The sequence below is a fragment of the Lucilia cuprina genome, chromosome 5, assembly GCF_022045245.1.
Source record: "Lucilia cuprina isolate Lc7/37 chromosome 5, ASM2204524v1, whole genome shotgun sequence".
Classification (NCBI taxonomy): domain Eukaryota; kingdom Metazoa; phylum Arthropoda; class Insecta; order Diptera; family Calliphoridae; genus Lucilia; species Lucilia cuprina.
The window spans coordinates 52,059,793-52,074,368 of NC_060953.1; the positions used below are offsets into that span (position 1 = coordinate 52,059,793).

General features: G+C 29.9%; 1 protein-coding gene and 1 long non-coding RNA gene across 6 annotated transcripts in view; one reads left to right on the forward strand and one right to left on the reverse strand.

Annotated features, from left to right (window-relative positions):
- Nucleotides 1–288: 288 nt before the first annotated feature.
- Nucleotides 289–14,576, reverse strand: part of LOC111685712 (protein Smaug) — a 21,873-nt gene continuing 7,585 nt past the window's right edge. For 2 of the 5 annotated variants that reach the window (XM_046951085.1, XM_046951084.1), the window contains exons 3-7: nucleotides 10,612–11,592; nucleotides 9,168–10,119; nucleotides 8,397–9,099; nucleotides 8,115–8,334; nucleotides 6,039–7,484 (exon numbers count right to left, since the gene is read on the reverse strand). In XM_046951085.1, the coding sequence (XP_046807041.1) occupies nucleotides 6,068–7,484; nucleotides 8,115–8,334; nucleotides 8,397–9,099; nucleotides 9,168–10,119; nucleotides 10,612–11,381 (4,062 nt within the window). In that variant the 5' untranslated portion in view covers nucleotides 11,382–11,592 and the 3' untranslated portion in view covers nucleotides 6,039–6,067. Of the gene's footprint in view, nucleotides 600–6,038; nucleotides 7,485–8,114; nucleotides 8,335–8,396; nucleotides 9,100–9,167; nucleotides 10,120–10,611; nucleotides 11,593–14,576 lie in introns of those variants that run through there. The other 3 variants (XM_046951087.1, XM_046951088.1, XM_046951086.1) reach the window with 3 other exon arrangements.
- On the forward strand, nucleotides 11,582–13,057 carry LOC124419947. The gene is made up of 3 exons (XR_006940935.1): nucleotides 11,582–11,632; nucleotides 12,674–12,779; nucleotides 12,839–13,057. It is a non-coding gene; the product is annotated as an uncharacterized LOC124419947 (long non-coding RNA).

Here is a 14,576-nt window from a genome sequence, read left to right on the forward strand (position 1 = left end):
AATATTTAATTTAATTAATTCAGCAATTACATTCCGTTAATGAAAAAAAGTTTTATGTTTTGGAGAAAAATATGTTTAAAGTAAAATTGTGTTTTTTTTTGTTCCTACTTTTAAAGTTTCACTTCAGCAATTATTTTCTTAAGTTAATTATTTTAAATTAATTAGTTTTTTTTCTTAATTTTTGATTTGAAATCAATTCTTTGTTTCTCTGTTTTAAACTTTAGAGTTTTTTTTTTAATTTTGCCAGTAAATTAAAAAAAAGTTTTCTTATTTTTTCTCTCTCTCTCGTTTTAAGTTTAAAGTTTGCTTTCCCTTTTTTTAATTGTTAAAGTTTTTTTATAGTTTTAATTTATTTTTTTCAGCGGAAAGTAATTTAAGTCAGTCTCTTTTTTTTATCAAAAAAAAAAAAAAATTATAAAAACCAATTTATTTTGTTTTTATAAACCTTTTCATGCTTTTTCAATTATGTTTTAATTTCTACTATAATATTAAATTTTTAATGAACAGTGTGTGGTTGATTGAGTGAGTGATTGATTCATTGATTTCTTAGTGATTTATTAAAATAATGTAAAATGTTGATCAAATTTAGCCAAATTTTCCTAAATGAAAAAAATAGAAAAAAAGAAGAAAAAAGAATATTTAAATAAATGATAAAAATGCTTAAGACGTTGCAAATAGGAACCTGTTTAAAGCAGAATTGTTTTAAATTTATAATCAATAAATACTTTTCTTTTTTGTTAAAGAATATATTAAATGAAAGTTGCAAAAGAAATGAAAAACTAAACCTAACCTCAATAAATTTAGGAATTTTTTATAATTTAAAACATCCCAGCTATCATTTGGAAGATTGTTGGATGATTAATCAGTAAACTGAGTCATTTTTGACTCATTTTGATGACCTAAAAGTGATTAATAAGTTGAGCGCTTAAAAAAATGACTCGAAAATGATTCCGATATTTGAAAGACAATAACAAAATGTATAGCCATCAGAAATTGATCATCCTAGTGTTTAAAATATGATAGTTTTAAAAACTTATTTTGTGGTTATATTTCAAGCAGTTGGAAGATCTAAAATTGTTCGTTATGTAATTGTTTTTGTTTTTAATGAAATAGCAATACTTACACCTAAAAATGATTTAAAAACGATTCAAAAATGAGTCGAAACTGATTAGAAGTGGGGCTCAGAAAATACACTTTTGGAAGAGTTAGCAAAACATTTTATGTGGCCTAAAATGAGTTGATATAATTCTCATTTCGTTTATGAAAATAAATGTATAAGTATTTGAATTTGTGTGATATTTATAAAGACGATTTTCTTTTTCAAGGAAATTAAAATTATATTATGCTTTAATTATAATAATTTTATATGCTTAATGATCCTCTACGGAAGTTAGTTGGGCTACTAATCACTAAATAAATGGGACATCAAGGTGTTTGAAATATGATTGTTTATAAATTTAGTTTGTAGTCGAAAGATCAAAAACTGTTTTCTGTTTGTATTTGTAATTGTCTGTAACAAACATAAAAATTACTCAGAAAATACTCAAAAATGACTATAATATGATTCGGAAATAACTAAAATACGACCAGTTTTTTTGGCTCATTAATGACTCAAAAAAGATTAAAAAATTAGTCATAATTGATTAAAAGTGGGGCTCATAAATGACTCATTTAGAAGAGTCGCGGGTAGGGTACCATTTTCTACAGACGAATGTTTCATTTATGATCAGAAAATGAGCGCATATATGATCATTTTAATCATTTTAATTATGACTCGAATGTGATCAAAAATTTAATAAATGCTAGCTGGGATGAAATTAAGTAATTTTTTTTTTAACAAACTTTATTTATTGCTAGATTTAAAACTTTTTTTTTTGATTTGCAACTAAACATAACCTCAATAAGTAAATTTTTGAAATTTTCAACAGATTTTTCTTCGAACTTAAAAAATTTGAAACAAGGAATTCCAGAAAAAATTGTATTGGTCTTGTAAATATACTAGTGTTGTAAATATAAATACTTTCTAAAGTATAAGTGACTAGTTTATTTCAAAACAAAACTTTTACTTTCCAATAAAACCTTAACATTTTCATAACAAAATCTTTAATACATTTGCTACTCTTGCAAATTTACTATGAAGGGTAATTTGGTTTAAATTAACTGAAAAAGAAAAGATATGCTTAAAAAGGGAATTAGAATTACAGAAATTAGTGCATTTGCTAATCTTGCAAATATACTACGATAGTAGCTAGTGCGTTTGCTACTCTTGCGAAAATACCACGAAATGTGTTTCTGCTTAAATACTTTCTAATTTATAAGAGACAAACAAATTAAGCAATTTCACTAGTTTGTTTAAAAATAAAACTTTTATCTTTAAAAAAGACTCAAATATTTTCACAACAAAAGCTTTAAAACATTTGCTACTCTTGCAAATTTACCATAAAGGGTAATTTAGGTTAATTTAACTTAAAAGGTCTTTAATTCTTGGAAACATGTTAAAAATCGGTTTCTAGTTAAAAAATATGCTTAAAAAAGAACTAAGAATTCAGTATACAATATGTTTGCTACTCTTGCAAATATACCACGACAGTATCTAGTTCGTGTGCTGCTCTTGTAAATATACTACGAAATGAGTTTTTTGCTTAAATACTTTCTAATTAGAAAAATGTTTAAAAAAGGAATTAGAATTACAGTAGCTAATGTTTATGCTACCCTTGTAAATTTACTATGAATAGATCTTCGGTGACAAACATATTAAGTAATTTCAATAGTTTATTTCAAAATAAAACTTTTACTTCCAAATAAAACCTAAACATTTACATAACAAAAGCTTTTAAACATTTGCAACTCTTGCAAATTTACTATGAAGGAGATAATTAAACTGGAAAAGGGATTAATTTTTGGAAACATTTTTAAAAAAACGTTTCGAGTTTAGTTTTAGAATTGTTGTAGCAAATGTATGAATTAGCTACTCTGGTAAATTTTCTACGAAATATTTTGTCGCTTTATTCCTTTCTAAAAGATTGATGTCATGCAACCAAGCATTTTTACTTGCTTTACTTTACTTGCAAGCAATTACAAACATATTTGCTACACTTGCAAATTTACTACAAAAAAAATGAATTTTCATTAACATAATTAAAAAAGATTTAAGGTCATAAAAATATGAGAAAAAAATCCTATTGCTTTACAATAGGAATAAACTGCTTGAGAACTATTGCAGCAAAAAAGTTGCAAATTTACTACAAAAAGTGTCTTTAGCTATAATATGCTTGAAAAAAGTAGTTTTTGGTTTTAAAAATTAGTTATTTTTAAAAACAAAAACTACTTTTTTTTGGAACTAAAAAAGTCATTCAAGTTTGTAACACTTTTGCTTCTATTGCAAATATATCACAAAGAAAAATTTACTACACTTGCAAATTTACTATGAAAAGTAAACTGAGCAAATCAAATTGCACAAAATTCTATTTATTTTGAAAAAAAGGTTAAAAAGTTTCAACTTTCCTTTGCAACTTTCAAAATTTAACAATTTCTTTAAGAAAATTTCAAATTTCAAAATTTTTATAAGTTTTCTAGAAATTTTGAAATTTCTTTTCAAAAACCCATAGATAAATTTACTAAATTATTTAAATTATAAAACAAAGCTAACAAAACTAATTTGTATGTAAGTTTTAAAACAAAAGAAATACTTTTAACACAAAACTAAAACTTGGACAAACTACATAAGAAAAACAAACAAATACTAATAGATCAACTACTAATATTTAAGAAAGAATTGAAAAGAACTAAAACTATAAAAACACATAATCATTCTGACAAACAGCATAAAACATTTTAAAGAAAATATATAATAAATTGGTAACATGATAAAGGTTGACTTTCATACTATGAAAGCAGTGGAGTCAATTCAAAATTTACATAAATATAATATTATAGAAGAATAAAGTTAAATACTATTGTGAAAAGAATAAAGTTATAAATTAATAAAACTTAAAATGTATGTCAAGTATGTGTAGTTTAACTAACAACATTCTTTGAAACGTTTTTAGGAAATACAATCAACATATTAAATATTATTTCTTTATGATATAAGTATATTAACTAATAATTCAGCAATTAAATCTCTTTTTAATGTGGTTTTCTTCTTCTGTTGTTTTCATTTGAAATGTCTATTTATATTTTGGAAATTGTTTACTGATTTTCAGGTAAACTGATCATTCCGAAAGACAAGTTTTAGACTTATAATTACATTTGCTATGAAAAGTGAACCGGAACTAAACTAGAATTGAACTAGAACTGAAATAGACCTGAACTAGAACTGAACTAGAACTGAACTAGAACTGAACTAGAACTGAACTAGAACTGAACTGAACTAGAACTGAACTAGAACTGAACTAGAACTGAAATAGAACTGAACTAGAACTGAACTAGAACTGAATTAGAACTGACCTAGAACTGAACTAGAACTGAACTAGAACTGAACTAGAACTGAACTAGAACTGAACTAGAACTGAACTAGAACTAAACTAAAACTGAACTAGAACAGAACTAGAACTGAAGTAGAACTGAACTAGAACAGAACTAGAACTGAACTAGTACTGAACTAGAACTGAACTAGAACTGAACTAGAACTGAACTAGAACTGTACTAGAACTGAACTAGAACTGAACTAGAACTGAACTAGAACTGAACTAGAACTGAACTAGAACTGAACTAGAACTGAACTAGAACTGAACTAGAACTGAACTAGAACTGAACTAGAACTGAACTAGAACTGAACTAGAACTGAACTAGAACTGAAATAGAACAGAACTAGAACTAAATTAGAACTTGAACTAAATTAGAACTAGAACTAACTAGAACTGAACTAGAACTGAACTAGAACTGAGCTAGAACTGAACTAGAACTGAACTAGAACTGAACTAGAACTGAACTAGAACTGAACTATAACTGAACTAGAACTGAACTAGAACTGAACTAGAACTGAACTAGAACTGAACTAGAACTGAACTAGAACTGAACTAGAACTGAACTAGAACTGAACTAGAACTGAACTAGAACTGAACTAGAACTGAACTAGAACTGAACTAGAACTGAACTAGAACTGAACTAGAACTGAACTAGAACTGAACTAGAACTGAACTAGAACTGAACTAGAACTGAACTAGAACTGAACTAGCACTGAACTAGAACAGAACTACAACCAGAACTGAACTAGAACTGAACTAGAACTGAACCAGAACTGAACCAGAACTAAACTAGAACTGAACTAGAACCAGAACTAGAACCAGAACTGAACTAGAACCAGAACTGAACTAGAACCAGAACTGAACTGAACTAGAACTGAACTAGAACTGAACTAGAACTGAACTAGAACTGAACTAGAACTGAACTAGAACTGAACTAGAACTGAACTAGAACTGAACTAGAACTGAACTAGAACTGAACTAGAACTGAACTAGAACTGAGCTAGAACTGAACTAGATCTGAGCTAGTTCAGTTTATAAAGTATTTGCTGTACATACTCTCCTAGTTCTTTTTAATTTAAATAAGTTCGGGCAGTGCATTTTTTCATCAGTTGTTTTTGAATAGTTTCACCTTTCCTAGAGTAGCAAAGTTCCGGTTCTTTCTTTCTCATACATATTCAACTCAGATAAGAACTTAGCTAGTGAAAACAGAGAGTATTCAAAAAAACTAATAAATCTAAACAAAATTGAAGAAATATTTTAAACAATAAATGTGAACTCTGAAAAGTAACTGCAACATTAATTTCTCCTAAAACTGTACCAACTATCTCTCTCCCTCAATTTTAAATAAAATTCCTTAAATACAAATAGATATTTTGCACATTAAACTTAAATTGATCAAAAAAAGATTTATAAAATTGTGATGAATTAAGAATGAATATGAATGAGTATGTATGTATGTATGTGTGTTATTTAAATATTATATGTACTTGTTACTTTAAATTGAATAATTCTTTAAAGAGAGAACAAACTACTTTATAAATATGTATATATTGTAAAATCTCCTAAATGTTTTTCTTTTTTTTTTTTTTTTGCTAAAATTAATTTATAGCCTGTTCTGTCATTTGAAGACACAAAGTTTCCAATTGTTCTAAACTTGTTATGTCATTTAACGGATCTGTATTATGATTTAGAGATGTTTTCAAAACATCTGAAATTGTGGGAGGAGAATGATGGTGATGATGCTGCTGTTGATAGTTTTCATTAAGAGGAGGTAATTTTAAATTAATTTGTAATTGATGACTGTTGCAATTGCTGCAGCAATTATTAACACAAGTATGGTGATGACTATTGCTACAATTATTATTGTTCGTACTACAAATGTTGTTGCAAACAATATTATTACTACTATTACCACCAGCAATAGCAATGCCAGTTAGATTATTAGAATTAGAATTGTTAGTATTAAGACTACCAACATTAAGACTACAAGAATTGCCAACAGCAGCAGCAGCTGCTGCTAAAAGTTTTAATTGCTGTTGCTGTTGTTGTAGAGCATGATGCTGCTGCTGCTGTTGTTGGTGATGGTGGTGTTGCAACATGTTATTATGATTAGTGTTAGTGTTTTGTGTTGTATTATTATTGTTTATAAGAATTTGGGGTGGTGGAGGAGGTGGAGCAAGATTAGCAACATTAGCAGTTGTTGAGCCAGCTGATGTAGCTGCTACTGTTGTTGGTGTTGCTGTTGTATGCATGAGATCATTACTAACCATTACGACAGCAGCCATGGTTTTCTTTGGCATTGAAGATGCATTAGCAGCAGGTGATTGCTGCTGTTGTTGCAATGTTTCCAAATTGCTGGCATTTAAACTGTTACTGCTGTTGTTGCTATTGTTCAAAGATGTTAAACTGGCTTTACGAGATTGTTGTTGTTGCTGCTGTTGGTTTGACTTCATCACATCAATGCTTAAATCATCATTAGTCATGTTTGTATTAGATAAAATACCTTGACCTGGTTTAAACATCATTTTCTGAGGCTGTTGGGGACCACCAGAGACAACAATTAAATTGTTAAGAGAACGTCTATGTTGTTGTTGCTGATTTTGTTGTTGTTGCTGCTGTTGTGGCAAAGCTGGGAAATGTGTATTTTGTTGCAACATTTGGGGTTGTAATTGTTGTTGTTGCTGCTGCAGTTGTTGTTGCTGTTTAATTTGTTGCTGTTGTTGTTGATAATTTTGATATGCTGAATTTTTATATTGATTATTGTTGTTATTATTATTGTTGTTATTATTGTTATTATTATGATATTTATCATATTCATTAATCTGTTGTTGTTGTTGTTGTTGCTGCTGCTGTTGTTGTTGCTGCATTTGCTGATTATGATGATGCTGCTGTTGCAAACAACTTAGAGAGAAATTCAGCATATCATTTGAATTCTTACGATGATTTATACGATCATTACTGCCATTCTTTTGATCACATTTGCGTGATTTGCCATTCCACCTGGAAAATTGAAAACTAAAAACAATTATTACAAGTAATAGTTAAGTTTTGTTAAAGGTTGACATGTTTACAGGAGTCAGATTTCCGTTTACCACAATGATTAAGTTCTGATAATATAATTAAACAACTTATTTTATCCTTTAGAACTAAACTAGAACTAAAACTAGAACTGAACTAGAACTGAACTAGAACTGAACTAGAAGTGAACTAGAACTGAACTAGAACTGAACTAGAACTGAACTAGAACTGAACTAGAACTGAACTAGAACTGAACTAGAACTGAACTAGAACTGAACTAGAACTGAACTAGAACTGAACTAGAACTGAACTAGAACTGAACTAGAACTGAACTAGAACTGAACTAGAACTGAACCAGAACTGAACTATAACTGAACTATAACTGAACTAGAACTGAACTAGAACTGAACTAGAACTGAACTAGAACTGAACAAGAACTAAACATTGAATAAACTAAAACTAACGAACGTTTTGAGATATTCCCACTTTGAAAAGTATTTGTTTACTATAAAAGTGCACATCTAGTAATTCCGTAAACAATTTCAATTAAACTTTGAAATTTTATTTGTAATTTGTAAATTTTATGTAAATGGACTATTGATTTCCTTTAACTTTAATCCAACTTACCTTGGTTTATTTAAATTTCCATTACTACCATTTTTGGTATGATGAATTTTCGGAGTTAATGACATTTTCAATTTGGATAGTTTGAATTTTAAATCCTTCAATTGATTGACATGATTAACAAATGCCTCGTTATGTATGGATCGATCTAAAATCCACAAAATAACACTAATATTATCATCATCAACCACAGCATAGGGATCCTTTTGAGCAATTGTGCAGACTAAAAGTAAACAAAATGAAAATTGAAAACATTCTTAAAATGTCCGTTTTCTCAATACTCACCCAAATCGACGACCTTCAAAAACATTAAAGCCACATTATCCTCACCACAATTGCTATTGACCAATTCAATCGGTTTCATGGGAGTCAAAACAATATTAGCCAACTCTTCAACAGCTGCCTGCAGCTTAAGCTGACCATTGATTAATTCCTGCTCCATTTTAGACAAATGCGACGAACGTTCCTTTAACTTTTCAATGCACAATGCCAACTTATGGGAAGCACCTTTGGTAACACCTAAACTTTGCAAATATTCCTCGGTGATTTGCAACATATCTTCATAGGTCATATTCTTAAAGAGTTCGATGTATTTATGAAGACGTAGCGATTTCAACCATAAACCAATGCTGGACATGCCAACATTGCGTGTTTGGAATTTTATATAATTTGGTTTGAAGTCATCTAGACGGGTATCAGAACCGCTATTTGTTAACGAACCGCGATGATGTTCAATGGAAAGTGAAAAACTACGTGGTTTATTGGCAAATTGTGCTAAATTTTCGGTTGAATTGGAACAGTTGTCGTTGACGGTAATAACCGACGAATTGGAGGAAGAAGCCGAGGAGGAAATCGTTTGAGTGGTAAGACTATTAGAACGTCGGGTCTTTAAAGCAGCAAATTTACTATCCAAAGTCCAGCGATTTATATCCAAGTGATCGGCACAATTGCTCATCAATATAGAGGCATAGCCCATTTGTTGGTGTGACTGAAAGTTTTGAATTGTCAATTAAAAAAGTTTTTATTTAATTTTTTTTAAATTTAAGTTGTACACACCTGCATTTGTCCTACATTACTGCTGCTACTGTTACTGCAACTATCGCAGTTCTGCATATTATTTGTATTTGGATCAAAATCTAAGATTTCTGTACCATTCTTTGAGAATGAAGTGTCATGATCATCGATACCATTTAGCTGACCACTACAATTGTTGTTATTATTAATTATGTTAATAATTGGATTTGTTTGTGGTCCAAAAATATTTGGTGTTGTAGCTACAGATGTAACGGCAGCGGCTGTAGCAGAGGCAGCTGCTGCTGCCACACCATTGACAAGCGAAGAACTGTTATTGTCGACCGTAGCCAGCGAATCTACAATGTTGGCGCCAACAATGTTGATACCTAAACTATTTTGACTAGAGGCTAAATCATTCAGTGTAATACCATTCAAATTATCACAGAGTTGATCGGCAATAGTTGTACCAACTACCATGCCACCAACAACACCACCACTATTATTAGTTCCGGCATTAACAACATTAACACTTGTATTATTAATCACTGTATTGGGTTTAACCACAAGCGAAGACCAATCCGAACCTAAAGCAGATTTAGTCAATTGTGTTTGCTGCTGTTGTTGTTGCTGTTGTCTACTTGGCGGCTGTATAGTTTGCCAATCATTATTGCGTGATCCCATCATTGAGTTGTTAGAAATTGTAGATGCATTACAATTCTGTGTCAAGTTGCCAAATGATGATGAGGATACCGAAACATTGGAGGCTGTCGAAGATATTGACATTGCAGACGATGATGAGGATGTTACTGATGAACCTGATGTTGTCATTGTTGGATTATCTAGCAAGAGTCCACCCACAAGACTATTTTGATTTTGCATATAGTTTGTGTGTGTTGCTGGCATACCGCCGCTACCACCACTCATATTGAGCGGTGGACAGTTGTTAAAGTTTTGAAGATGATCCTCTAAATGGCGCAGCCAAACGTTAAGGTTTCTAAAAAGTTAAGGAAGAAAGAGTTTAGTTTAGTCCCAACTCAGTTTTATTTTAGATCTTGTTCAGTATTATTTAAATTCTAGTTCAGTTGCAGTTCAGATTTAGTTCAGTTCTAGATCAGTTCTAGTTCAGTTCTAGTTCAGTTCTAGTTCTAGTTCAGTTCTAGTTCAGTTCTAGTTCAGTTCTAGTTCAGTTCTAGTTCAGTTCTAGTTCAGTTCTAGTTCAGTTCTAGTTCAGTTCTAATTCAGTTCTAGTTCTTTTCTAGTTCAGTTCTAGTTCTGTTCTAGTTCTGTTCTAGTTCTGTTCTAGTTCTGTTCTAGTTCTGTTCTAGTCCTGTTCTAGTTCTGTTCTAGTTCTGTTCTAGTTCTGTTCTAGTTCTGTTCTAGTTCTGTTCTAGTTCTGTTCTATTTTAGTTATTTAGTTAAATTCTAGTTCAGTTCAGTTCTAGTTCACGCTTTAAATAAAAAAAAAAAATTGATAGTAAAAACTCACCTGCGATCATCACTCGACACCGCTGGATGTATAAGCATATACGAAAATATCTGTTGCACCAACTCAGTGGGTACAATTTGTCGTATCGTATCCTTAACGGCCAATGGTATCAACGATAGATAAATCATTTTAGCTTCATCATTTCCCGGCTTGAGTAGAGGTAACATATTCAATACCTCATGTAAAATATCCTCTTTCTTACTATACAATTTGCGTTCATCGCAATGTGTTATTTGAAAATCAGATCCATAGCAAGGCATTGAATCTTTGTCAGAGGACGATGATGAGAGAGTATCGACTAAATCGCCCAAATGAAATGTCTTATAGGCATTTAAGAGATTTTGCAAATACGATGGATTGTTGGCATTCATATCTACAACAACGGTGCTTAGATTGGATGTTGAACCCATATTCTGTGTCAAAGTATTATCAATGGAATATTGAAGAAATTTTAGGCTTGGATAACGTAAACGTTTAAGTAAAGCATACATAACAACGGTACGTTCACAATCATTCCATTTCTCGAAGAGATTTGTTACCGTATTAACCTGTTCACAGAATAATGCATTCCCGGTGGTATTTGTGGTGTTGTTATTGTTGTTGTTAACACCACCACCATTGGTCGTTGATGCTGTGGACAGGCATGATGAGGTGGAAGATGCTGACGATGACGAAGATGAGGATGTTGATGATGAGGTCACTAAATTAATGTTGTTATTGGCATTTGTAGTATTGGTTTGGTTTTCAATTGTATTTGTTGTATATTTCATATTGATGCTTGTTTGTTGGTTTTTCTTTTCTTTTGTTTGTTTTAGTTGTTGTAGATGTGATTGAGCTGATGGATTTGTTAATTTAGTTTGTGTTTTATATATATTTTTTGCGATTTACTAATGATTTAAATTGTTATAATATTTGAAATAAATACAAATTTATGTAGTAGTCTTTGTTTGTCCGCTTTTACAGACAGGTCGTGGTATTTATCTGGAAAAAAAGAGAGAAAAATTAAGAAAATTTATATTTGGTAAATTACATTAACTTTACATATTTATTATAAACATATTCATTGCGTATTATTTGAGTTTTAATGTTATATTCATCGCAATTTAAGATTTTTCTGACAAAGTTTTCAAATTATGTTTTACGATAGATAGATAGATAGATAGATAGATAGATAGATAGATAGATAGATAGATAGATAGATAGATAGATAGATAGATAGATAGATAGATAGATAGATAGATAGATAGATAGATAGATAGATAGATAGATAGATAGATAGATAGATAGATAGATAGATAGATAGATAGATAGATAGATAGACAGTTAGATAAAAAGTATTGGTTACAAACTAAAAAATAACAAAAAAACTTTTATTTAAAAGTTAAACAAGTAATTTAATAATCAAATCTAAACATCTAGTCCAAGTTAAAGCAGCGATAAATTTTCTCTATAAAAGATACAAATTCATATATCTGTCATCTATGTAGTATCTGTCTACTACTAGTAGGTAAGTAGGAATGTGCAAAATAAAAGTGGTCTTGGTTGGTATTATGTTTGTGGTTATTGTTACTCATTTTGTGTTGCTATTGCTGTTGTTTTTGTTATTGTTTTCATTTTTCACTTGATCTAGATTTTTTTTTTCTTTAACTAAATTTGTTTTGTTATTGTGTGATATGCTTTGTTTTTGTTCTGCTTTTTGCATTTTATTTCAATTTCTTTGTACATATACCTATTTTTTTAACTTTGTAAGTAAATATGCAACAAATATCCACATACAATAACAATTTCATTAGACATGATTTTGTTTTCTGTAGGAATTTGTTTTTTGCTTTTTTTTTTTGTGCTGTTTTCCTTTTCTATTTTGTAACGGCATTGAAGATATTGACAAGAGAAATAAAATGTAAATGTAATAAAATGAAATACAAAGTATTTCATTTTAAGTGTTTTTTGTTGCTTTTGTTTGGCTTTGTTTGATGGTCAATTACTGTTATACACAATAGAAAAAAAACATAAAACCCAATTTTTCAATTTTGTTTTTTTCATTTTTTATTTGCTCTTTTAGTAAAGTTTAATATGTGTGTTTTTGACCGGCAAAAATAACAAAAATATTACGAAAAGTGCGAGCCATATTATCGGATATGTGGAAACATATAACTCCGGTATAACATGTAAAGTATCAAAATAACACAAAATCATTTTGGAACAATAAAGACATTTGATTTTCTAGGGACTTTCCACCTTTGCCTCATTTGCCTTTAGACGGCAGACGCATTGATTGATATTCTTGCAAAGACGCTTTGTCAATAGATCTGATCTCGTTTAGGATAAATGAAGCTTTCAAGATGGATGTAGGGACATAAAGAACGACTTCAAGTGTTTGAAACGAATAATATTATCGATGTGTTACCAATGTTATAACATAATTAACACACCCCTTAAATTTCGTTTTCATTATGGCTACAAAAATCAAACAAATACTTAAGCATGAAAAAACAATAATTTACGGAAACCCACACACTTACAAATAAACAAAAAACAAACAAAAAATAAAATGTATTCTTGAGTTCAAAGTTCTGTATTAAAACTGCATAATGACGAAGTCGTCGTCAACATACGAAAACGTCGAAACGGACTTTGCTGCCTTAAAGCCTGAAGTCATTGGAAGAGTGAGTGTGTGTAATTTTAATATTTTATTTCCAGTTTTATTTTTATTTGTTTTGCAAAATGCTGTTTCTGTTCTTAAATTGAGTCATCTCAAAGGGTAAATTTAATTCACTGCACAAGTAAAAGGAACTATAGCGGCGATTTAATATGTGTATAAGATTATTTTTTATTTTCAATATAAATACTAGAAATTTGATAAATTTGTACCGATAATCATTTCTATGATTTAGATAATTTTTAACTTGATTATTATTCAAACGATAAGAAATTACTATTAAAAATATTCCATTAATTTGATATCAATTTGCAATTGTTTACTGTCCACGCCCACATTTTAGACTTGAATACTTAATAACTAAAAGTATTCAAATGTTTCTGCTAAATTGTGAAGTTATAACATTCAAATTATTGCATTATTAAAGATTTCAGTCGAAACAGTCGGTAGTTTAGAGTGATGGACAGTTTATAGTCTAGTCCACAGTCTAGTCTGTAGGCCAATACATTGCCTAGTGTATTGTCTATAGTTTGATTTATAGTATAGTTAACAGACTTGTTTATAGCCTAGACTATAGTCTAGTCTATAGTCTAGTCTATAGTCTAGTCTATAGTCTAGTCTATAGTCTAGTCTATAGTCTAGTCTATAGTCTAGTCTATAGTCTAGTCTATAGTCTAGTCTATAGTCTAGTTTATAGTCTAGTCTATAGTCTAATCTATAGTCTAGTCTATAGTCTAGTCTATAGTCTAGTCTATAGTCTAGTCTATAGTCTAATCTATAGTCTAGTCTATAGTCTAATCTATAGTCTAGTCTATAGTCTAATCTATAGTCTAGTCTATAGTCTAGTCTATAGTCTAGTCTAGTCTATAGTCTAGTCTATAGTCTAGTATATAGTCTAGTCTATAGTCTAGTATATAGTCTATTCTAGTCTATAGTCTATTCTATAGTCTAGTCTATAGTCTTTCCTATAGTCTAGTCAATAGTCTAGTCCATAGTCTAGTCCATAGTCTAGTCTATAGTCTAGTCCATAGTCTAGTCTATAGTCTAGTCTATAGTCTAGTCTATAGTCTAGTCTATAGTCTAGTCTATAGTCTAGTCTATAGTCTTGTCTATAGTCAATACAATGCCAATACAATGCCTAGTGTATTGTCTATAGTTTGATTTATAGTATAGTTAACAGACTTGTTTATAGCCTAGACTATAGTCTAGTCTATAGTCTAGTCTATAGTCTAGTATATAGTCTAGTCTATAGTCTAATCTATAGTCTAGTCTATAGTCTAGTCTATAGTCTAGTCTATAGTCTAGT